The sequence below is a fragment of the Manis javanica genome, chromosome 1 (assembly GCF_040802235.1).
Source record: "Manis javanica isolate MJ-LG chromosome 1, MJ_LKY, whole genome shotgun sequence".
Taxonomy (NCBI): Eukaryota; Metazoa; Chordata; class Mammalia; order Pholidota; family Manidae; genus Manis; species Manis javanica.
The window spans coordinates 121,371,581-121,397,940 of NC_133156.1; the positions used below are offsets into that span (position 1 = coordinate 121,371,581).

The 26,360-nt window shown below is 34.8% G+C and overlaps 1 protein-coding gene across 2 annotated transcripts in view; it reads right to left on the reverse strand.

Annotated features, from left to right (window-relative positions):
* Nucleotides 1-26,360, reverse strand: part of WDR70 (WD repeat domain 70) — a 377,617-nt gene that overhangs the window by 279,525 nt on the left and 71,732 nt on the right. For both annotated transcript variants that reach the window (XM_073236962.1, XM_037002306.2), the window contains exons 6-7: nucleotides 25,366-25,425; nucleotides 10,328-10,461 (exon numbers count right to left, since the gene is read on the reverse strand). In XM_073236962.1, coding sequence (XP_073093063.1) covers nucleotides 10,328-10,461; nucleotides 25,366-25,425 — 194 coding nt within the window. The remainder of the gene's footprint in view (nucleotides 1-10,327; nucleotides 10,462-25,365; nucleotides 25,426-26,360) is intronic.

The following is a 26,360-nucleotide window of genomic DNA, read 5'->3' on the forward strand; positions in this document are numbered from 1 at the left end:
AAAACTATTTTGTCATTAATGAATTCAATTAAATAACAATGAATTTAATTAACATCAATGAAAATGAATTGAATTAAATTAATGAGCTATTATCTATGGAAAAAAAGGTACAATTACATAACTATTGCAATTTATATAACTCTGCTGTCTTACACACCAACTCATACACGAATAATGAATCCAGTTTTATAAGGGGAATTTTTGTACATCTTCAGTTTCTTTTGCAGAATTAACTGATAACACAAATGAACAAAGAAAACATAAATGCCTGAAAAAAAATCACTCATCTATCACCTAGTTAAGTTAAATAAATGAACTATTATGCGGCATGATTATCAGCTGTAAACTAATGAAAAAACTTTCCCTGAAAGCTGACATAGTATTACTTCAGTTATCTGGCATGCACAGTATATAAAGTATTGAGATAAGTAAGGCTTACAGGTAAATAAATTTAAGAAAACATACACAAGCTTGACTGTTTATAATACTTATTCTAAATGGTTACAATGACTTCAGTGCCTTTGTATAACATAGTTATTAATACTACATCCTCTACAGTTAGAATGCCTGTATTCAAATTCCTTTCTATCACCTAGTGTGGGACCTTAGGCTACTTAATTAATCCCTCTTAGCCTCCACTTTCACATCTGTAAAATAGGAATAATAAAGGTACCTATGACATACAGGGCAGCTGCGAGAAATAAATGATATAATGAATTTTGTCAGGCTCAACAAACTATTTGTAAGGAGAACATACCTTCTTTGTTCTTTAGCAAAAGAAAATCATTCATTTCTATATTAAGTAATATATACATATGGCAGCTAAAACTCAAAAAAGATATAAAAGAGCAAATAACACATTTTCCTCCCACTTCATCCTCCCAGATAACCAATTCTTTGTTCTTTAGACAGCTAGTGTTACTGGTTTCTTCTGTATCCTTCCAAGAATATTTTATGCATATATACACAAATAGTATATATTGTTTTTTCCAAGCTTTTCATAAAAATCTATGTATTTTTCTATACCTTAATTTCTAACCCAATATATTTTGAAGACTGTTCTAAAATTGATCCTTTCTCAATGTCTTAGGTCATGTGCAAAGCTTCAGAAGCTGCTGAAGTATGCAGAGCTGTCTGACTTCACACTGACTGCTATCCACATAATTCAGCAGTTTCAGTAAGTACCCACTCACAAAATGGCTTTGGGAAGACAGTCTCTATAATTGGCCAAAACAATCTTGCCTTCAGTTATGAATTTCTGAAATGGAAAATGTGAATTTCAGAAATGGAAATTTATTTTAGCATTATAAATCAAGTAAGAATAGTAATTTTAAAGTAAGAAACACCTGATGAAAATAGAATTCATCTACTTGAAAAGGTTATGTTTTCCAAATTTGAGTAGTAATACCTTCCTTTTGATAGGAAGGTATGTTCAAAAATCACTTTGTGATGACAAATTATTTTTATTAAAATATTAACTGAAAATGAACATATGAATAAGTTTCTTATACTTACAACTCATAAAACTGTAAATTCACAATGAATTTAAAAGTAAATACTAACCACTCCACATCCACAGGAATGACTATCATCAAAAAGAAATAACAAATGGTAATAAAATACAGAGAAACTGGACCTATATATATATATATATATGTATATATCTCACATGAGAATGTAAAATGGTGCAGTCACTTTGAAAGCAGTTTATCAAATTATTAATATGTTAAACATAAATTTACCCTATACGCTAACTTAACAATTCCCGATCTAGGTATCTACTTGAGAGATGGACACATATGTCCACCTAAGACTTGTACACAAATGTTGACAGCAGCATTATTCCTAACAGCCAAAGTGTTAACAACCCAACGTCCACCAACTGGGAAATGGAGAAAATACTATACTATACACACACACACACACACACACACACACACACACACAGAAATGCTATTTGATCATAAAAAGGAATGAAGTACTGATGTGTGTTACAACATGATGAACCTCAAAAACATGCTAAGTGGGAGAGGAGAGGCCAGACACAGGAGATCACATAATTGTATGACTCCATTTATATGAAATGTCAAAAAAAAGCAAATATGTACAGACAGAAAGTAGATTAGCAGCTATGTAATGCTGGAGGTGGAAATGGAGGGTGACTGCAAATGGGAAATGTCTGTTCTTAGGGTGATGGAAATCAGATTACAATGGTGGCTATACAATTCAGTAAGTTTATTAAAAATTACTGAATTACACACTTGAAATGAATGAGTTTATGGTATGTAAATTATACATCAATAAAGTGATTTTTTAAGTGAATACTAAAACTAAAGAACCAATAAAATTCAGATTTTTGCTGAAACAATATCACGTAGAATGAAACAACTTCTTTATCATGGAACAAATTAATTCTATCCCTCTACTGAAATCCTCTAGTCTCCCTTCATATCAACAAGTTAATGAATACATATAGCACATACCTATTTTACTGCTTCAGTGATGATCCAATTTTTCCACCAATTGTCTCTTTTATAAGAACTGTGAAAACTCTGTTCATACATCACTTTATATACAACAAAAACGAATGTAGTATTTGAATCCACATGATATTAAACACAAACTTGAACAAATGCATGTATTAGGGTTGAGCCAAATATTTATCAGAATTTGTTAATTAATGAGAAGAATTCATTAGCCCCTAAGAATAGGTTTATAAACCTCTGTTTGAGAAACCTGTCATGTGCAAAGCTTCAGAAGCTCCTGAAGTATGCAGAGCTGTCTGACTTCACACTGACTGCTATCCACATAGTTCAGCAGTTTCAGTAAGTACCCACTCACAAAATGGCTTTGGGAAGACAGTCTCTATAATTGGTCAAAGCAATCTTGTCTTCAATTATGAATTTCTGAAATGGAAAATGTGAATTTCAGAAATGGAAATTTATTTTAGCATTATAAATCAAATAAGAATAGTAATTTTAAAGTAAGAAACACCTGATGAAAATAGAATTCATCCACTTGAAAAGGTTGAAAACTTTGACAAATAATTGAACTGGTAAAAACCATATCATATGGTAATAAAAACTGCAAACAATTTTCTCCCAAGTGAATATAATTAATATACAATCACTTAAACTAGTAAATATTGTATATGAAATTGTGTTGCATCTGACTTAACAGAACTTGGTTGAACAAATTATACCAGAAATTAAAGCAAAACACCTGACTTTAAGTCTCCAAATTAACCATTAATTTGTTAATCTGTTATCAGGTAAAATCAGGGTAGAGGGAAATAACTTATTTTCCACAATAAAGAAATTGTTTCATTCCATATGTCCCACTGAGTTTTTGTGTATTTTTCTATGTTAAATATAGGCGATCCTTGCTTTGCATGGTTCTGATATGCATGAATTTCAGTTACTACAATTTATATAAATAATACCAGGCTACAACAACATACTTCAAATTTCAGTTACTATTTATTGCATATTACTGTAACTGTATAAAGTACAGACTTTATGCTACTAGTTCTTCGGTCTAAAAATCACTATATACATACCAGAGGTGCATCCTGATCAATGACCAATCACACTACTTCTTCCAAAGTCTGTCACTGATTAGTCACTGTGCATGTGTTATTTAGTTTGCAAGTAGACAGCAAAGCATGTGGTTGTACTGCCTCTTTGTCTCTCAGTGATAAACCCATTTGATGTTTCACAAAAATGGATAATCCAAAGTGTGTTTGACAATGCCAAAAATCCTTAACATGCACAAAAGACATCACTTCTTGACATCGGTTCTTGAGAAACACTCAATTTATAATATGCCCAATGAGGCATAAAGGTAATCATTTCATCATTTATTTGTAATAGTGAAAAAGTGGCCACAACTCTAGCCCATGAGTAACAGAACAGCTAACCAGTACTGTGATTTTCAAAGTGTATCCTCAGACTAGGTATGCCAGCAGCATCTGGCAAGTTGTTAGCAATGCAAATTCTTGGCCCACAGAATTAGAAAGAATTAGAAACTCTAAAAATGAGGTCCAGCATGTAACATTTTAACAAGTCCTTCATATGGTTCTGATGTCTACTAAAGTTTCAAAACCACTGCATTATGCTAAGTTATTCACAGCATGCTATGCAGCACTTAGGAAGAATATGGTATAAGAAAGTAGTATATATGTAGTGATTTTAGAATTCTTGAAGCCATATTGTGAAGCTGAAAAAAAGGCAAATTATGAAATAACAACCATCTGATACCATCTATGAAAACAAATATAGCATATACTATACTGTTTTTTGATAGGTACATATATTTGTTGATAATTGCATGGAAAAACATCAAATATACACCATAGTGAAAACAGTGATAATACCTAGGAGAGAGATTAAAACGAAGATGATCAAGGAAGAACTTCGGTTTTATCTGTAATATCTTCATATCAGTTAAGAGCATAGCTTATGTATTACTTGATTGATGAAATGCTTTAAAGAATAGTTATCTAGCCATTTTTAAATGGGCAGAAGATAAGAAATTCCTAACTTGGGCTACTTAAGTGATCCAAGGATTATTTCTATTTTATGAAAAATTTTACTCCATCCACATTTTTGTTTGCATAGAGGATACAGCCAAAGAATCTGAGGCCAAAAATCCTGACTTTTGAGCCTACAAATATAATTACTAAGAATCTATGAGGAGCAGAGAAAGTAAAAGGTAACTAGCAGACTGGATTAGAGAAAATATAGTTCTAATTTCACTAAATAGGACAAAGGAAGACTTTAGAAACACAGAGCCACAAATCTAATACAGCTGCTGGCAAAAGTTCAAAACAAATTATTAAACAGACTTCAAAATACCAAAAATTGAAGCTGACTCAAAAGGAAGCTGAACAACAACAAAAGAAAAGAGTTTTGAAAAATATGATTTTTATATTGGTGGATCAAGAAAAAATTTAACATCAAAATCTTTTTAAGATATCCCAGGGGAGTGAGAGGAAAGCCAAGAATACCACAGCACCAGAGTCCTTTGAAAAAATTCATCAGAGGTGACCAAAATCCACACCACCTTACCTGAGTCTCCCTCCTAAACTCAGGACTTTTGCCTTCCCTCCTGAATGTCTGCGGAGGTCCTTTGTGTATGAATGCCTCTTTAACACCCACTTATTCACCATGATGCTGCCTGATGGGTATCAGCCAAATTCTGACATCTGCTATTACAGGTGCAGAGATGGTCTTATATCTTCCAGACAAACTTCTTCAAGTTTTTGTGGCAAAAGACAGAGGAATAATGTAGATGGGTGACAACAAAGTTATGGAAAAACTTAGCTGAGAAATAGGTATGTATGGATTCTCATATGAGTGAAAAACTTCTCTAAAAGATTGTTTAACAGATCAATGTCAAGAAGAAAAGCTTCTAATAGCACACCAAAGTTTGACTCCGTCATATTCAACAGGTATCAATTGAATGAGAACTTACTGTACATATATCAAATTTGCAACTGGCATTAAATAGGATTCATCACTAATATACTGGATATCAGAAGCATAAACTAAAATGATTAGCTAACAAAAATAAAGAGAATGAAATTGTCAAAAAAAGTAAATACCTGCATTGTATTTAAAATTGTTTTGTAAATTTAATTTAATCTTACATAATATAAACACATACCTACACACATGGGTAAATTTAACAAAGATCATTTGTGACCTAAAATACTTGCTACCTGGATCTTGACAGAAAAATTTTGCCAACTTCTGCTCTTGACCAGTCCGTCTTTTCTCAAAAATGTTCTTTGAATTTGAGTATAAAAATCAAAGACATTTAGTAACATTCTGTAATGTTAAATTTAAATTGGAACACACGTAAAGATTAACAATTCTGAAACTTTTTTACATATATCCTGGGGTTGAACAAATACATAAATGGATGGTTGGCGGGAGCCGGGTTTCTCAAGAGGTTCCATGTAGGAAGAAGAGGAAAGGCTAGAATGAACAAATGTGTAATGGATTCATCAAAGAGATTTCAGTATGAACCCCTATCTACCCAAGACAGATGCAAATGGACACAGAAACAATTATAGATATAGTGTGTACAAAGGTTAGTAAACATGAATATACTTCCTAGCTCTGTTGGCTGAGAAGGCCTAGAAGCAGTGACACCCCAGGAGTAACAAGCACATGAAGAATACAGATCCTGTTTTCTGAGACCATTCTCCTAGGAAGTACTACTGATTCTAGGGCTAGGGCAGGTAAAGTACAAATGATTCTGGAGAATCTTACTGTACCAGAAAGTAAGGAAGTACTCAAAAAAAAAAGGAAGCATGTCAAAGAAAGGAACACAAGAGCCAAACTGAAAGAGCTCCCAATGGCCATAGCTCAAACAACCTGAGCAAGAAAATGAGTAACACAGTATAGGCTTTTAGCCCAAGGTACAAAATTAATAGCCAGTAGTGTATACTGTTAGACATAAATGATTAATAAATGGGAAAGAAGAGACAATTTTTCTTTACAGAAGAATTCCAAGTAGTTTATGTAAATACCACCTCCAGGAGGACTACATTTTTCTAATCTCCCAACTTTGAATAGCCTTTATGGACCTGCTTCCAAAAAACAGCATTTGGAAAGGGGAGAAAAAGTAACTTTACAATGGAGAAACCTAAAAAACATGGTTAACATGTACCCCTGATATGTGACAAGGGCACTTCATCTGTGTGATATTTATCCCAAAAGCCCATAGCTCCAGTCCATGAGAAAAACATAAAAAACCAAATAAAGGGACATTCTACAAAATACCTGACCAGTAGTCTTCAAAACTATTAAGGTCATGAAATATAAGGAAACACTGAGAAACTATGATAAAGTAGACATGAAGATTAAATGTAATGTGCTATCTTGGAAAGGATATTAGTAGAAAAACCAGTGAAATTCAAATAAAGTTCATAGTTTATTTAATAGAAATGTATCAACATTAGTTTGTCACAAAGGTATCGTTGTAACGTAAGATACTAACAGGAGAAACCGGTTAGGGGTATACCTGAACTCTGGACTTTTTTTGGAGCTTCTCTGCAAATCAAAAAAAACTTCTCAAATTAAAAGTTCACTGAAATTTTGAAATGTAAGTATTACTATGACCTTGTCATTTAGACACACACACATACATATGCATATGTATGTATATTTTCCACCTCTTTCCACTGAAAAGGTCAAGAAGCCAATGATACCCCAATATCAGCAAGTATGTGTAGCATTCTGATTTAGTCTTTAAATACCATTCCCACTTAAAAAAAGAACAGGTCTTCATGGGAAGTGCTGATTCCAGGACTTGGAAAGGAATATACCAGGAAGCCTACATCATGTTGTGCCAGAAAACAATCCTTTGAAGACTAATGAGGTCATGACAAAACTACACAACAATTAGGGATTCTCACTGGCCAAATCTGGGAGTTTAAAAATCAAAAAGAGTAATGACTGCAACTGACTGAAACATGTGATAATTTTTTTTATTAAAGTATTGTTGATATACAATCTTATATTGGTTTCAAGTACATAACACAGTGGGGTTCAACAGTTACCCATGTAGAGGGGGGGAAAAGATGGCACAGTAGGAAAGCAAGGTGGAAACCTACACACACACACACACACACACACACACACACACACACACACACACACACACACACACACACACACACACACACACACACACACCAAGGCAGCTACAGCAGATGCAACTAACCCTGAAAATGACCTGACACACACACACACACACACACACACACACACACACACACACACACACACACACACACACACCAAGGAAGCAGCTACAGCAGATGCAACTAACCCTGAAAATGACCTGAAGAAAAGTGGCAGAGCACCAATGGAGCAGAGGAGGTAAGGGGATATGTGTAACTGCTAAAACACTGTGCTGTATATTTGAAACCAATAAAAGATTGTATATCAATGATACTTCAATTTTTTAAAAGTATTAATTATGTAAGTTACCCATATTATTAAATCCTCCCACTAATGCAGTTAGCATCTGTCAACACAGGAAGATGTTACAGAATCACTGGCTATATCGCTCCATGGTGGACTACTATCCTCGTGACTAACATATTTATGAATGAGAATTTTTGTGCCTTTTAATCCCCCTCACCCTCCCCACCCACTCACCCACCCTAAACCCCCCCCCATGATAACCACAAGTCACTGTTCAGAAAACACATGATAATTTTAAAATCATAAATACTGATACTCAAAAAAGAAAAAGAAAAAGAAAAAAATCACTATCAATAACAGGAATAACTTATTTCTCACCTCCAGCCCTTAGGTTGGAAATGGATAATTAAAAGGAAATAACTAAGCATTTATCCTACCTCTCCAGTAAAAACTGAACTAGAGGGTAACCAAATAACACTGGTTAATAAGGAAAAGTTCTTTTGAAGAATGCCAGCAAACAAATGTAGGTGAAACAATAGAATTAGAAAATCACAAACTTGGAACCCTCAGTGAGATAACTGATATAGATATGAATAATCAAAGGATGCTAAACTTAAGTGAAGACAGAATAAGAATCTAGATATTCCCATGGAACCAAAGAATCTTCCCACGAAGTTCTTGTCTATCTCAAATATATATTAACTTTGCAATGGAGGAATCTGATGTCACCAACTGAATCCAAGGATCAAACTTAATTGCTGGTAACAAATAATGGCAACAAATAGACAACACAAGCCACCTCATATGATACAATATGGATTATGATCAAGCTTTTGGATCTTCTATAGAAAATGCTTCAGAAAAATAAACATTTCTAAAGTTAAATGATACCATTAGGAAGCAATTAGAAAGGAAGAAAGGAAGAACCTTACAGAAGACAACTATATCTGTTTAACAAATTCATGGGAAAGAAAATGGTAGGAAGCAGACAGTGTTCTAGATTAAAAGTTACATAAGAGAAGTACAAAATAAATGCAATGTGTATTACATGATTGAATCCATTTTTGACAAACCATTAAAACAGTGTTTTGACAAAGCATTAAAACAAATTTTGAGGACAAACAGCAAAATTTAAATATGGATCGTCATTAGAAATAGTAAGAAATTCTAAAGAATTTTGTTAGATATAATAATTGCAACTATGTATATACGTAAATGTCTATTTTTGAAAGATATATACTGAAGTATTTCAAAGTGAAAATAATGTCTGTTTTTACATATAAATACTTCAGAAATTACAAAAATGAGATGAAGCAAATACAGAAAAGTGCTTATAACTGTTTAAGTAGAAGGTAGATTGCTACTACTGGTACTACTTTTCTCTGTTTGAAATTTTGCACAGTGAAAAGTTAATTACAGATGAATATATAACTACAAGGATATAAAATACACACTGAGTTAAAAAACACTGTCTTAAAAAGGCAAGTCACATATTTGGAGATTAGGGGCAAAAGATGGGAAAGCTGAATGGTTCTCATGATTTAAAATAGCAGCATTCACATAATGTTTGCAGTATTAGAGTTTATATTAATCTTAAAGGGATTGTCAGGAATTCTGTTTCTTCCCATCTACCCTCTGATAGCTCACTACTATATATAGGAAGCAAAAAATTTAATTACAGAAGAGAAAATAAGCTTATTCTTGGGCTTTTCCACATTTTCAATTATGACAGTGTAGCAAATGACATAGTTTAGTAACAGAGCACTAGCTTGAGACTCATGAGACATGTATTCTATTCAGAGCTGATCATTAATAGAATATTGGATAGCCCAGAAGAGTTCAGTTTATAACTGGAAAAGTAAAAGGAGAACACAACTCCTATATGAATCAAGCAACTATCAAATGGGAAAAAGAAATATAACAACATATTTTAAGTACATTTTTAAAAGGTCATCACACTAACTCATGTTACCATTTTAAATCATGAGAGCTTTTTTAAATGCAGTCATCTTTGGAGATACTCAGTTCTTTTAATTTTTTTTCTTTTCCAACTGATCTGCTATGTTCACTTAGGGAATTTTCATATCTTTACTGAAGGCAGCTTAAAGAGTTAATGACTTCAAGATTTACAAATCAAAATGATTTGTAGAAAACTGGCCAAAGCCACTTTAGTCAAATATAACTGTTAGGTAATTTTTAAAAAGAAAATGTCTCTAAAACACAAATTAATGACACTAAAAGAAAAAATTAAGGTAGGCTCTTTTTTCACTTGAATAATAAAGGGAAAATGCAGTCATGTAAACAGTATTTTGGTACAAATCATTATCAATGGAAATGAAATAACAGCTGTCTTCAAATATTAAGGTTTTAAGCTGCATAATACATACCATTCACAGGGCTGAAGAGATCGAAATGCCTTAAAAGAAGCATCCATTCCAGCAAAATCCCAGAACTTAACATCATAGTCATATCCTCCAGTCACCAAACGGGCACCTGAGGGATCCAGGCCTAAAGCAGAAACCTGGTTTAAAAAAAAATTGATTATAGATAAGCTACTTATAACCTATTATAAACCTCATTTCCTTTATGTAACCTCAACTCCTATCTTACAGGCATTGGAAGTATAGACCTCCAACTGCTGTTACGTCTGAAAAGTGAGAATGGCAGCAACTTTTACATTATCTGACTTAGTTATTCTATTATTTCTTTTGAAATAAAGGGAAAATATTTTAATTTAATCTAATCTCCAGCTTTGTCTCAACTTACATATACTCAGAATAGTTGTCATTGCAATTCCATATGATAAACACAGTTGCTTTGGTAAAAAGTAGCAATCTCACAAAAAACTCAGCATTTTCAATACACAATTCTGAGGAAACTTAAGACAGTTTAACTATTGTTAAATGAAGACCACAAGAATCTAAACTACCAAAATGAGACACTAAATGGGAATGTTATGAAATCTACTTAACAAAGTAGAAATTATTATCCTGTGCAATAGCATATGACTCAGACATTTCATGGATTAAAGATGGTGGCATGAGACAGAGGCTTCCTCCTAAAACCACATATAATACGAAAATATAATTAATACAACTAATCCTAAAAGAGCAACAGGTAGGAAGACTGCACCAAATTGCATACACCTGGAGAAAAGAATAAACCTGACAGAACAGGGTAATGTACCAAACCTGTGGACCGGCAGGACCCAAGCCCTTTCCCCACCGAGCTCACTGGCTGGAGGAAGGGAAATGGAGTGGGGAGTGGAGGCCTGGGACTGCTGAATACCTAACTCCGAAGATCTGCTCTGGGAACACAAACCTACATTTCATGGTGCTTGCATGGTAGACTCGTGATTAGGGGGTTGGAAAGCTAAGACAGGCAGAATTCCTGGAGACTCTGAGATTCCAGCTGATTGTGTAAAGCAGGGATCCATATCAGGCTGCTCGGGGACACACGAAAGTTCTTAACAGCAAGAGGGCAGCTAAAGGGGCAAGGATTGCACAGAGCTAACTTTTCAGGAGAAAGGACAGGTAGACAAAATTGTCCGCGTGCATTCTGCCCAGCAGGGTGGGAGCTTTCACTTTATTCAGGCACTCCAGTTCCCTGGATAGCTACACACCTCCAAGGATCCCCTCCGTGATACGCAGCCTACTGCGATTTTCTCCCAGCCAACCCAATCTGGCTCGCAAACCAGCAAACCCTACCCTGGTGTTAGGCCAGCCAGAGGGAAGACCTGTCTACAGCAACTACAAATGCAAAGCATGGAGGCTTATACCTGTGTGTTGGCCTACTGGTTCAGGCAATGGACACAGGCATAACAGCTGGGAAGCAGGAAACGTCTCTCTCTACCCCATAGGCACCAGTAAGACTCCCTGCAACCCCCAACATTGGTTCAGGGGCTGAGTAGCTCCAAAGTGTAGAGCTTCTGGACACTACAGGGTGCCATATACAAATATGAAACACCAAAGAAACATAGTTCAAAGAAAAATTATGAATAAAACTCATGAGGAAGACTCAAATGACATGGACATCATGACTCTTCCTCAAAGGTAGATCAAAATAGAAATCATTAACATGCTCATGGAGGAACAGAAAAATATTGAAGAACTCACGAATGAATTTCAGTGGGAGATCCAATCATTGAAGAGCACAATGGAGGGTATTAAAAGCAGAATAGGTATGGAAGAGATGATAAATGAAATAGAAACTAGGGAAGAGGAATACAAAGAAGGTGAGGCACAGAGAAAAAAGCATCTCTAAGAATGAAAGAATATTAAGAGAACTGTGTGAGTAATCCAAAAGGAACAATATTCGCATTATAGGGGTACCAGAAGAAGAGAGAGAAAAAGGGAGAGAAAGTGTCTTTGAGGAGGTAACTGCTAAAAACTTCCCAAGCTGGGGATTGAGATAGTCTCTCAGGTCATAGAGGTACACAGATCTCCCAACACAAGGGACCCAAGGAAGACAACACCAAGACATATAGTAATTAAAATGGCAAAGATAAAGGATAAGGACAGACTATTAAAAGCAGCAAAAGAGGGAAATAACATCACATACAAAGGAAAACCCATCAGGCTATCATCAGACATGTCAGGAGAAATCTTACAGGCAAGAAGGAAGTGACATGACGTATTAATGCAATGAAGAAGAAGGGACTCAAACCAAGAATACATCACCCAGCAAGATTATCATTTAAATTTGAAGGAGGGATTAAACAATTTCCAGGTAAGCAAAAGCTGAGAGAATTTATCTCCCAAAAACTATCTCTACACTGTATTTTGGAGGGACTACAATAGATGGAAGTATTCCTAAGGTTTAATAGCTGTCACCAGAGGTAATAAAACCACAGAAAAGAAAGTAGAATACCTAATTACTAAACAAATGCAAAATTAAATTAACTATCCCCAAAGTCAATGAAGGGATGGACATAGAGCACAGAATACGATACCAGATACATGAAGAATGGAGGAGGATGAAAAAGTAGGAGAAAAAAAGAACCTTCAGACTGTGCTGGTAATACCATATTAAGTGAGTTAAGTTAGACTCTTAGACAGTAAGGAAGTTAACCTTGAAACTCTGGTAACCACAAATCGACAGCCTGCAATGGCAATAAGTACATACCTATTGATAATCACCCTAAATGTAAATGGACTGAATACACCAATCAAAAGACACTGAGTCACTGAATAGATTAAAAAAAAGAACACCCATCTATATGGTGCCTACAAGAGACTCACCTTAAACCAAAATATATACACAGACTAAAAGTGAAGGGATGGAAAAAGATATTGCATGCAACTAATAGGGAGAAAAAAGCAGGAGTTGCAGTACTTATATCAGACAAAATACACTTCAAAACAAAGAAAGTCACAAGAGACAAAGAAGGACATTACATAATGATAAAGGGGTCAATCCAACAAGAAGATATAACCATTATAAATATCTATGCTCCCAACACAGGAGCAACTACATATGTGAAACAAACACTAACTGAATTAAAAGGAGTAATAGAATGCAATGCAGATAGATCAACCAGACACAAAATAAGTAAGGAGACATAGGCAAGGAACAACACATAGGAATAGATGGGCCTAACAGACATCTGCAGAGCTCTACACCCAAAACCAGCAGAATACACATTCTTCTCAAGAGCACATGGAAGATTTTCAAGAATAGATCATGTACCAGGCCACAAAAAGGGCCTCAGTAAATTCAAGAAGATTGAAATTTTATCAACCACTTTCTCAGAACACAAAGGTATGAAACTAGAAATAAATTACACAAGGAAAATGAAAAATCCCACAAAAACATAGAGGCTTTACAACATGCTCCTAAATAACCAATGGATCAATGACCAAATAAAAACAGAGACCAAGAAATATATAGAGACAAATGACAACAATAATTCAACACCTCAAAATCTGTGGAATGCAGCCAAAGCCATGTGCTAAGAGGAAAGTATATTGCAATACAGGCCTACATCAGGAAAGAAGAACAAACCCATATGAGCAGTCAAAGATCAAAATTTACAAAACTAGAAAAAGAAGAACAAATAAGGCCCAAAGACAGTAGAAGGAGAGACATAATAAACATTAGAGCAGAAATAAAAAAAATAGAGGAGAATATAACAATAGAAAGAATCAATGAAAGCAAGAGCTGGTTCTTAAAGAAAATTTAAAAAATAGATAAACCCCTAGCCACATTTATCAAGAAATAAAGAGAGTCTACTTACATGAACAGAATCAGAAATGGAAAGGAAAAATCATGACACACCACAGAAATACAAAAAATTATTAGAGGTTACTATGAAAAATGATATGCTAACAAACTGGATAACCTAGAAGAAATGGACAATTTGATAGAAAAATACAACATTCAAAGGCTGACCAAGGAAGAAACAGAAAATCTGAACAGATCAATTACCAGCAACAAAACTCAACAGATAATCAAAACACTACCTAACAACAAATGCCCTGGACCAGATGGCTCCACCGCTGAATTTTATCAAACATTTGGTAAAGACCTAATACCAATTCTCCTTAAAGTTTTCCAAAAAATAGAAGAGGAGGGAATACTTTCAAAGCCATTCAATGAAGTCAGCATGACTGTAATACCAAAACCTGGCAAAGATACCACAAAAAAAGAAAATTACAGACCAATATTCCTCATGAGCATAGACTAAAAATACTCAACAAAATATTAGCAAACCAAAATCAAAAATACATCAAATAGATTGTCCACCATGATCAAGTAGGATTTACTCCAGGGATGCAAGGATGGTACAACATTAGAAAATTCATCAACATCATCCACCACATCAACAAAAAGGACAAAACCACATGATCATCTCTACAGATGCTGAAAAAGAATTTGACAAAATTCAACATCCATTCATGATAAAAACTCTCAACAAAATGGGTATGCAGGGCAACTACTTCAACATAAAAAAAGCCACATATGACAAACCCACAGCCAACTTTATGCTTAAGAGGGAGAAGCCGAAAGCTTTTCCTTTAATATCGGGAACAAGACAAGGATGACCACGTTCTCCACTTCTATTCAACATCGTACTGTAGGTCCTAGAAACAGCAATCAGACAACACAAAGAAATAAAAGGCATATCCAGATTGGCAAGGCAGAAGTTAAACTCCCTGTTTGCAGATGACATGATATTGTACATAAAAAAAACTGTAAAGAATCCACTCCAAAACTACTAAACCTAATATTTGAATTCAGCAAAGTTTCAGGATACAAAATTAGTACACAGAAATCTGTGGCATTCCTATACACTAACAATGAACTAGCAGAGACAGAATTCAGGAAAACAATTCCATCATAGTTGCATCAAAAAGAACAAAATACCTAGGAATAAACCTAACCAAGGAAGTGAAAGACCTATACTCTGAAAACTACAAGACACTCATGAGAGAAATTAAAGAAGATACCAATAAATGGAAACACATTCCATGCTCATGGATAGAAAGAATTAATATTGTCAAAATGGTCATCCTGATTAAAGCAATCTAGAGATTCAATGCAATCCCTAACAAAATACCAACAGCATTCTTCAATGAACTAGACCAATTCGTTCTGAAATTCATATGGAACCGCAGAAGACCTCGAATAGCCAAAGCAATTCTGAGAAGGAAGAATAAAGCACAGGGAATTATGCTCCCCAACTTAAGGCTCTACTACAAAGCCACAGTAATCAAGACAATTCGACACTGGCACAAGAACAGACCCATAGACCAATGGAACAGACTAGAGAGCCCTGATATAAACCCAACCATATATGGTCAATTAACATACAATAACAGAGCCATGGACATACAATGCGAAAATGACAGCCTCTTCAACAACTGGTGTTGGTAAAACAGGACAGCTACATGCAAGAGAATGAAACTGGATTATTGTTTAACCTCAGACACAAAAGTAAACTCGAAATGGATCACTTTAATGTAAGTCATGAAACCATAAAACTCTTACAAGATAACATAGGCAAACATTTCCTGAATATAAGCATGAGCAACTTCTTCCTGAATGCAACTCTTCGAGAAAGGGAAACAAAAGGAAAAATGAACTCATGGGAATACATCAAACTAAAATGTTTCTGTACAACAAAGGACACCATCAACAGAACAAAAAGGCACCCTACAGAAGGGGAGAATATATTTGTATCCGAAAAGGGGTTAACAGCCAAAATATATGAAGAACTTACATGCCTCAACACCCAAAAAGCAAATCACCCGATTAAAAAATGGGCAGAGGATATGAAGAGGCAGTTCTCCAAAGAAGAAATTCAGATGGCCAACAGACATATGAAAAGATGCTCCTCATCACTAATCATCAGGGAAATGCAAATTAAAACCACAATGAGATATTACCTCACACCAGCAAGGATGGCCAGCATTAAAAAGACTAAGAACAACAAATGCTGGTGAGGATGCAGAAAAAGGGGAACCCCCTTCCACTGCTGGAGGGAATGTAAGCTAGTTCAACCACTTTGGAAAGCAATATGGAAGTTCCTCAAAAACTAAAATAGAAATACCATTTGACCCAGAATCTCACTCCTTGGAATTTACCCAAAGAATACAACTTCTCAGACTCAAAAAGATATATGCACCCCTATGTTTACTGCAGCACTTTTTCCAATAGCCAAGATATGGAAGCAGCCTAAGTGTCAATCAATAGATGAATGGATAAAGAAGATGTAGTACATATACACAATGGAATACTATTCAGCCATAAGAAATAAACAAATCCTACTCTTTGCAACAACATGGATGGAGCTGGAGGACATTCTGCTCAGTGAAATAAGCCAGGTAGAGAAAGAAAAATATGAAATGATTTCACTCATCTGTGTAATATAAGAGCAAAGAAAAAACTGAAGGAACTAAACAGCAGCAGACTCACAGAACCCACGAATGGACTAACAGTTACCAAAGGGAAAGGGACTGGGGAGGGTGCGGTGGGAAGGGAGGGATAAGGGGAAAAATGGGGCTTTACGATTAGCACACATAATGTAGCAGAGGGGGGACACGGAGAAGGCAGTATACACAGAGAAGACAAGTAATGATTCTAATTCTATAGCATCTTACTATGCTGATGGATAGTGTCTGTAAAGGGGTATATGGTGGGGACATGATAATAGGGGGAGTCATGTAACCATAATGTTGTTCAAGTAACTGTACACTAACCATACCAAAATAGAAAAAGAAAATAGAAAAAAAAATTTTTTTTAAAAAAAGGAATATACTCCATGACCAATGGAAATTTATTCCAGGAATAAGTCCAAGAATACAAGGTTGGTCTAACATACGAAAATCAACTATAGTAATACACTATAATAATAGAATAAATAACAAAAACACACAACCATCTCAACAGAACCTGTCAAAAAACTATTCAAACTAATAAATGAGTTCAATAAATTTGCAAGAAATAGGATCAATATACAAAAACCAATTGTATTTCAATACAGTACCAATGAAAAATGCATATATGAAATTAAGAAAATAATTCAATTTACAATGTCATTAAAAAGGATACTAAGAAATAAATATACAGAAAAGTATGACTTGTACACTAAAAATTATAAAATAATGTTTAAATTTTTTTAAAGATCTAAATAAATACAAAGACATTCCACAACCCTGAATCAGAAGATTTAATATTATTAAGATAACAATACTTCCAAATTGGTTTAGATTCAACATAAGCTGTATCAAAATCCCAGTTGGCTTTTCTGGAGATATTCAAAACCTGATCCTAAAATCCATAAGGAAATGCAAAGGACACAAAATATCAAAAGCAGTGTTAAAAACGGTAGAGCCACACTGGAAGACAAATCTCTCAATTTCAAAACTTAAATACAAAGCTATAGTAATAAAGACAGTATGGTATTGGCATCAGGATAGACTCACAGATCAATGAACTAAAATTAATTAAGAGCCTAAAAAGAAAGCTTTACATCTGTGGTTCACTAATTTTCACCAAAGTTTTAAGTACTAACCTATATCATGAGTCAATTTTATAATACAGGTCATCTTCACTTTGCATCGTACCATGTTAAATGAAATTCATGCATAATGGAACTAAACAGAGTGAAGACATAGTCCCAATATGCACAGGTTTCTGTAACTAGTACTGTGCAATGCTAGGTCTCCTTGTATATATACTTATTACAAATAATAACAGTGAGAGTACCACACAAATTTAAAACTGGAGCATCCAAAGACAACTGCACTTCCATCTAAGTCTAGCATCCAGTACAGTTACTGATGTTGTTAGTCCATAATGTTGAGAATAAACATTTGTATTTTATTGAGTAAACATTTGTAAACAGTCTGTTCATTTTCTTAAGCCAACTTTCCAATCTTGTCATACTTTTCAAATTGACTCAGAAGACTGAATGTGAAAAAGCAGTGTTTCAAAACCAAAACAGTATCTAACAACTCTTCCCATTTCATATGTTTAACATAAAAATCCGTGAAATCAAATATGAATTATGCTTGCTTGGAATTGTTATGTTGCCTATCACACCATGGTAGGAATATTCACCAAATAGATGTATTTCTTCAATGGAGAGGAGGAAAAGAGAGAGCAGAAAAATTATTCCAGGTTAAGAGATATAGAAAATAAATAATGATGATTCTCTTAACAGTGAGTTAGGGGCAGTCGGAAAAAGATGACATTGTGAGAAGTGAGGCACAAATCTCCTCCCAAAACCACATAAAACAACAAAATATAGCAAATACAACTAATCCTAAAAAAGCAATGCAAATACTGCAGAACAGACTGCCTACATCTGGGCAAAAGGGAAGACCTCACAGAAAAGGGTAAAGTAGCAGAGCCGTGGTCTGATGGGACCCAAGCCCTCCCCACCCACCCTAGCTCACAAGTGGGAGGAAGACAAACAAGCGGGGAGAGAGTAGAACCCAGAACTGCTGAACACCCAGTCCTAGAGATCTGCTCTGGGAGCACATACATACTTTACAGGGTGCTCTGGAGGTTAGTGGGGTTGGAAGGCAAAGAAAGCAGAATACTGGGAGAGACTGAGACTCTAGCTGCTTGTGCAGTACAGGTGGAGTACACAACAGGACCCCCTGGGACAAAAGAAAGGTGGGCAATTTGAGAGACTTCCCAGCTGCGAGAGGGGCACTATAGGGGCAAAGATTACACAGAGCTCACTGCTCAGGAGAAAAGGTGGGTAAACAATCCTGGCATGCTCAGCACAGCAGGTTGGGGACTCTCAGGAGCTTCAAATGTTCCATCACCTTGGCTGCCAATGGCAGCCTGCAGACCCCGCACGGCTGTAGGCAGCCTGCCACTCCTTCCTCTCCCACACACCTGCTGCTCATGGCATTGCAAAAGGCCAGCTGAAGGGTGGCCATGCCTATGGCAGCTACCCAGGGCATAGTACAGAGGCTCCTCCCTGCACACTCAGCCCAATGGACCTGGAGGTGGAGGCAGGCACTACAGCCAGGAAAGCAAGAGCTCTTTCCTTGCAGCAGGTCCGGTTCTGCTTGCCTGTGACCCCTGCCAGTGCTGCAGATGCTCAGCAGCTACAGCAAGAATAGCTTCTAGAGTGTGCTGCCTACACAAAGTTATTATTCCACTGGAAACACTAAATAAAGGAAATGGCAAAAGAATTTGGTCCAAAGAAAGTGGAAAGAAAAAAATACGAGAAAGAGGGCTAAGTGAAACTGAAATCACATACCTTTTCACAAAGATTTCAAAATAAAGTCATAAATATATGTAGCAACAGAAAAATATTCAGGATCTTAAGGAGGACTTCAACAAAGACACAGCAACTTTGAAAAATACAGTATCTGAAAGGAAACATAGAATGGAGGGATTTAAAAGATTAGTTGAGATAGAGGAGATGGTAAATGAAACAGAAGAAGAAGAAAGAGAAAAAGGGATAGAAAGTCTCTGAAGAAATAATTGCTGAAAACTTCCAAATTCTGGAGAAGGAAATAGTCTCTCAGGCTATGAAAGTGCACAGATCTCCCAACACAAGGGAACCAAGGAAGACAACACCAAGACATATAATTGAAATGGCAAAGATCAAGGACAAGGACAGAGTATTGACAGCAGCCAGAGAGAGAAAAATGATGATCATATACAAAGGAAAATCCATCAGGCTATCATCAGACTTCTCAGCAGAAACTTTACAGGCCAGAATGGAGTGGCATGACATATTTAGTGCAATGAAACAGAAGGAACTTCAACAAAGAATACTCTACCTTACAAGATTATCATTTAAATTTGAAGGAGGGATTAAACAATTTCCAGATGAGCAAAAGTTGAGGGAATACACCACCCACAAGCCATCTCTCTCAAGTGTATTTTAAAGGAACTGATCCAAATAGAAGTGCTCCTAAGGCTAAACAGCTATCACCACAGAAAATAAAACTACAGTAAAGGAAGTAGACCAATTAGTTACTAAGCAAATACAAAATTAAATCTACTACTCATAAAATTAGTCAAGGCATACACAAAGAGTACAGAATATGATAGCTAATATGTAAAGAGAAGAGAAGGAAGAAGAACAAGAAGGGGAGAAAAAAGTACATTGCTTTTGAAATACTGTAATAAGCAAGATAAGACAGACTGCTAGATAGCAAGAAAGCTACCCTTGGACCTTTGGTAACCACAAATCTAAAGCCTGCAATGGCAATAAGTACATATCTGATAATCACACTAAGTGTAAATGAACTGAATGCACCAATCAAAAGACAGAGCTACAGATTGGATAAAAAAAAACAAGACCCATCTATATGCTGCCTACAAGAGACTCAATTCAAACCCAAAGACATACACAGACTAAAAGTGAAGGGATGGAAAAAGATATTTCATGCAAATAATAGGGAGAAAAAAGCAGGAGACTCAGAGTACTTTATCAGACAAAATAGAATACAAAACAAACAAAGCAACAAGAGACAAAAAATGACATTACATAACAATAAAGGGGTCAATCCAACAAGAGGATATACCCATTATAAGTATCTATGCACCCAATATAAGAGCACCTAAATATGTGAACAAATACTAACAGAATTAAAGGGGGAAACAGAATGCAATGCATTCATTTTAGAAGACTTCAACACACCACTCACTCCAAAAGACAGATCAACCAGACAGAAAATAAGGAGACAGAGGCACTAAACAATGCATTAGAACAGATGGACCTAACAGACATCTAAAGAACACTCCACCCAAAAGCAGCAGGATACACATTCTTCGAATTGTACATGGAACATTTTCCAGGATCGATCACATACTAGGCCACAAAAAGAGCATCAGTAAGTTCACAAGGATTGTAATTGTGCCAACCAGCTTCTCAGACCACAAAATTTCTATGAAACTAGAAATAAATTATGCAAAGAAAACAAAAATGTCCACAAACACATGGAGACTTAACAACCTGCTCCTAAATAATCAATGAGTTAATGACCAAATAAAAACAGAGATCAAGCAATATATGAAGACACATGAAAATGGTACCTCAACACCACAAAATCTGTCGGAAGCAGTGCAGGCCAAGCTAACAGGGAATTATACCGCAATACAGGCTTAACTCAAGAAAGAAGAACAATCCCAAAAGAACAGTCTAAAGTCAATTAATGAAACTAGAAAAAGAATAACAAATGAGGCCCAAAGTCAGCAGAAGGAGGGACATAATAAAGATCAGAGCAGAAATAAATAAAATTGAGAAGAAAAAACAATAGGAAGAATCAATGAAAATGGAGCTGGTTCTTCAAGGACATAAACCAAATAGACAAACCCCTACCCAGACTTATCAAGAAAAAAAGAGTCTACACACAAAGACAGAATCAGAAATGAGACAGTAAAAATCACTATGGATACCACAGAAATACAAAGAACTATCAGAGAATACTATGAAAAATTATATGCCAACTACATGGATAACAGAGAAGAAATGGATAACTTTCTAGGAAAATACAACCTTCCAAGACAGATCCAAGAAGAAACAGAAAATCTGAACAGACCAATTACCAGCAATGAAATGGAATTAGAAAATCAAAAAACTACCTAAGAACAAAAAGCCTGTACCAGATGGCTTCACCACAGAATTTTATCAGACATTTAGAGAAGACCTAATACCCATTCTCCTTAAAGTTTTCCAAAAAGTAGAAGAGGAGGGCATACCTCCAACTCATTCTATGAGGCCAGCATCACTCTAATACCAAAACAAGGCAAAGACACCACAAAAAAAGAATATAACAGACCAAAATACCTGATGAACATAGATGCAAAAATCCTCAACAAAATATTACCAAATCAACTTCAAAAATACACCAAAATGATCATCCATCATGATCAGGTGGGATTTATTCCAGGGATGCAAGGACAGTTATAAGAAAATCCATCAACACGATACACCACCATCAACAAAAAGGACAAAAACCACATGATCATCTCCGTAGATACTGAAAAAGCATTCAACAAAATTCAACATTCATTCATGATAAAAACTCTCAACAAAATGGGTATAGAGGGCAAGTATCTCAACATAATAAAGGCCATATACAACAAATCCACAACCAACATCATACTTAACAGCAAAAAGCTAAAAGCTTTTCCTCTAAGATTAGGAACAAGACAAGGATGCCCACTCCCCCCATTTTTATTCAACATAGTACTGGAGGTCCTAGCCATGGCAATCAGACAACATAAAGAAATAAAAGGCATCCTGATTACTAAGGAAGAAGTTAAACTGTCTGTTTGCAGATGACATGATATTCTACATAAAAAATCCTAAGGAATTCACCAAAAAACTACCAGAACTAATATCTGAATTCAGGATACAGTAAGTTGCAAGATGCAAGATAGGGAAGCAACCTAAGTGTCCATAAATAGATGAATGGATAAAGAAGATGTCATACATATACACAATGGAATATTATTCAGCCTTTAAAATGAAAACAAATCCTAACCATTTGCAGCAACATGGATGGAGCTAGAGGGTATTATTCTCAGTGAAATAAGCCAGGCAGAGAAAGACAAGTACCAAATGATTTCACTTATTTGTGGAGTGTAACAACAAAGCAAAACTAAGAAACAAAACAGCAGCAGACTCACAGACTCCAAGAAGGAACTAGCAGTTATCAGAGCGGAGGTGTTGGGGAGGGTGGGTTGGGAGGGAGGGAGAAGGGGATTAACGGGCACTATAATTAGCAATCACAATATAGGTAGATCACAGGGAAAGCAGTACAGCACAGAGAAGACAAGTAATGATTCTATAGCATCTTACTACGCTGATAGACAGTGACTGCACTTCAGGGGTGGACTTGGTATTATGGGTCAATGTTGAAGCCACGGTGTTATTCATGTGAAACCTTCATAAAATTGTATATCAATCATACTTTTAAAAAAAGAGTGAATTAAACATCATTTGGAAAGTGATTTAAACAACCTAACTGTAAAAATATATTTTGGACAGCTGAAGAAATTTGAACACTACCAGGATATTAGATAATACTAAATAATTTTTGAAAAAAATTTTTGATGTAATAAAGATGTTCTGATTATGAGAGAGAGAAACGGAAAGGAGAGAGGAAGACACACCAACTTCATTTCATCTCTTAGAGATTCATACTGAATTATTTATAGATCAAATCATGTGAAGGTTGGAATTTGCTCTTAAATAAACCTACAAAGTGGGTAGATTTGTAGGGAAGTGGGAGTACTATAAATGTAAAATATATGGGAAACATGACTGGCCTTATGTAGATAATTCATAATAAGGCTCAGAGATTAAATATGGGAATTCCTTTTAGTATTCCCTGTACTTCAGTGAATATGTAGAAATTTTTATAGTAACTAGGTGAAAAAATAAAACACTGGACAAAAGAGTCACTTTCCTAATCTCTATCATATTTACAAGAGTTTGAATACATGCAGGGCAAAGGCAGAGCTGCAAAAAAAAGTTAGTTAACCTAACAGTACAGTTAGATTGATTTTTAGTGTATAAAACAACTTGGAATATTTTTCAAATTATTCTTTAAGTGATAAAATTTGATTTAAAACAATAGCACTATTTCAACAAAATGTGTAAAACCCATGAATTATCCCCTCAATTGTAAAAACTTCTGGACTAAATGATAGGAAAGCTTCATAAGTACTAACATTCTACAGTTCCTTTCCTTATCTATTTAAAAATATGAAAATTAGTAAAACTTTGTCACATTTTCAGAATACAAATATCAAAAGTATGGTTTAATAAAAAGAGTAGATATAGATGGAAATGATTTCTTAGAATCATTAAAAAACTAAATGTTCCTTGAAAAATTTCTTAGGTAAACATTCTTAAAATACTTTAAAAAATAGATATAAATGGAAATGATTTCTTAAGGCAGCATTTCTCAGATATTTTGGTTTGAAGACACTTCACCCTCTTAAAAGCTGTTGAGGACCACAAAAAGCATTTGTTTATGTGAGTTACATGTATCAATATTTACCATGCTGAAATTAAAACTAAGACATTTCAAAATATTTCTTATTCACTTCACTTCAAATAACAATAAACTCACTATATTTTAACTTACTTTAATGAAAACAGTACTTTCAAAAGCAAATTCAGTGAGAAGAATGTCACTGTTTATCAAACTAAATGATAGGAAAGCTTAAGTACTGCTTGTTTACTAATTCTATCATTGATATCATTTCTGTGTCCCTATCTCCTGATTGTTATTTTCCCCCTCATTGTAGGGTATATTTTCATATTTATTTACATGTTAGATATCTAGAAAAAGTCAGCTCCACTGAAAAGAGAAAGCAAAACAATTTTTTTATTCTTTCGCTCATTCATTCATTTATAAGCCAGTTTCACTCATTCAACTAACACTTTTTAATGGTTTTACAATAACAAGATAAAACAACTTCATTCTATATCTCAAAAATTTCATATTATTAATCTTTAAATAACAAAAAATTATAACAATATAAAAATAAAATCTATAAATCTAATATAATCTTAGAGCAAAACAGTGAGTTTTATGTTTATGTCTTGAGATCTCAACATTTATCTAAAAATGAACTCAGGCCTTTTACTGATATAGAAATAAAGCTTAGGGTAATAAGAAATTTTCCCACAGCATAAAAAAGAAAACTGTATTTGAGTTCCATTCCTTTCTTTCACTTGCAATGTTCCTATATCAAAGAAATAGAGGTTTTAAAGCCAACAATAACACTGACAATGTGTTCCTATTTTAAATGAAATGCAATGGCTGTTTTGACTGAACATGAAAGTAATCTATTTTCCTTCATGTCTATAGCTTTTTTATAGTGTTATTAGTAGACTGTGTAATTATCCTTAATACAAATGTATCTTATTAATTCGTTTTCCCATGAGAGCCCTGTTATTGAGAGAAAGAATCAAATTTTTAAAACTTACTGTTTTAGTGCCATGCCTCAACGTTATTTCATGTGAGTCAGGGATCTTTCGGACAGGATTCTGAAAAAAGAAATTCCATGACATCAATGAATAACACACATATTTGGGAGGGACTACATAACATATTCACAAGAAACATAATTTTTTAAAATTGCATCACTGGTTTTAATACAAAAATTTTTTTAAAACAGGAAATAAAAAGTATGAGGGTATTGTATTTCTGCATTTCTAGATAGATTACAATTGATCATTCTGAGCTAATAATAATTTTATCTTTTTTTATTGAAGTATCATTGATATACAATCTTTTACTGGTTTCAAGTATACAACACAGTGGATCAACAGTTACCCATATTATTAAATCCTCACCCCCACTAGTGCAGTTACTGTCAACATAGGAAGATGTTACAGAATCACTGACTATATTCTCCATGCTGTACCATTATGTATCTAATATACAGAGATATGTATTTTATCTTAAATAATAATTTTATCTTAAATCTCTAAAAAGATAAGCCAAGAAATGTTTAGGTTGTACGAAATCATAAGGTCCTCTCAGCATCCAAAATATTTAGACTCCTCTTTTCACTGGAAATTGGACACACCTTAAAGTACCTATATGCTTAACTTGTAATAGACAACAAAATCTGCACAGGGCACATATGTACCTTTTAACCCTTAAAAGTTGTTTTAAAAAAAAACTGTTCAAAAATAGTACAATAAAGACCTGAGTTATTCACTGATTCATAAACTCAATGCACATTTATAAAAGTGAAATTATGCCAGATGCTAGATGGCATTAGACACAGCCTCTACTAGTCCTCCTTCCAAGAACATATGGTTTAACATACGGAGGTCAATAGCTCTAATTCAGTGTAACAAATGATAGGGTGTAGTATGGACATAACAATTGAGAGACAGAGAAGACGGATACTGAATCAGACATAAGATGTCCCAAGGATCATTTGAATAAAAGTTTCATTGTTTAGTCAAGT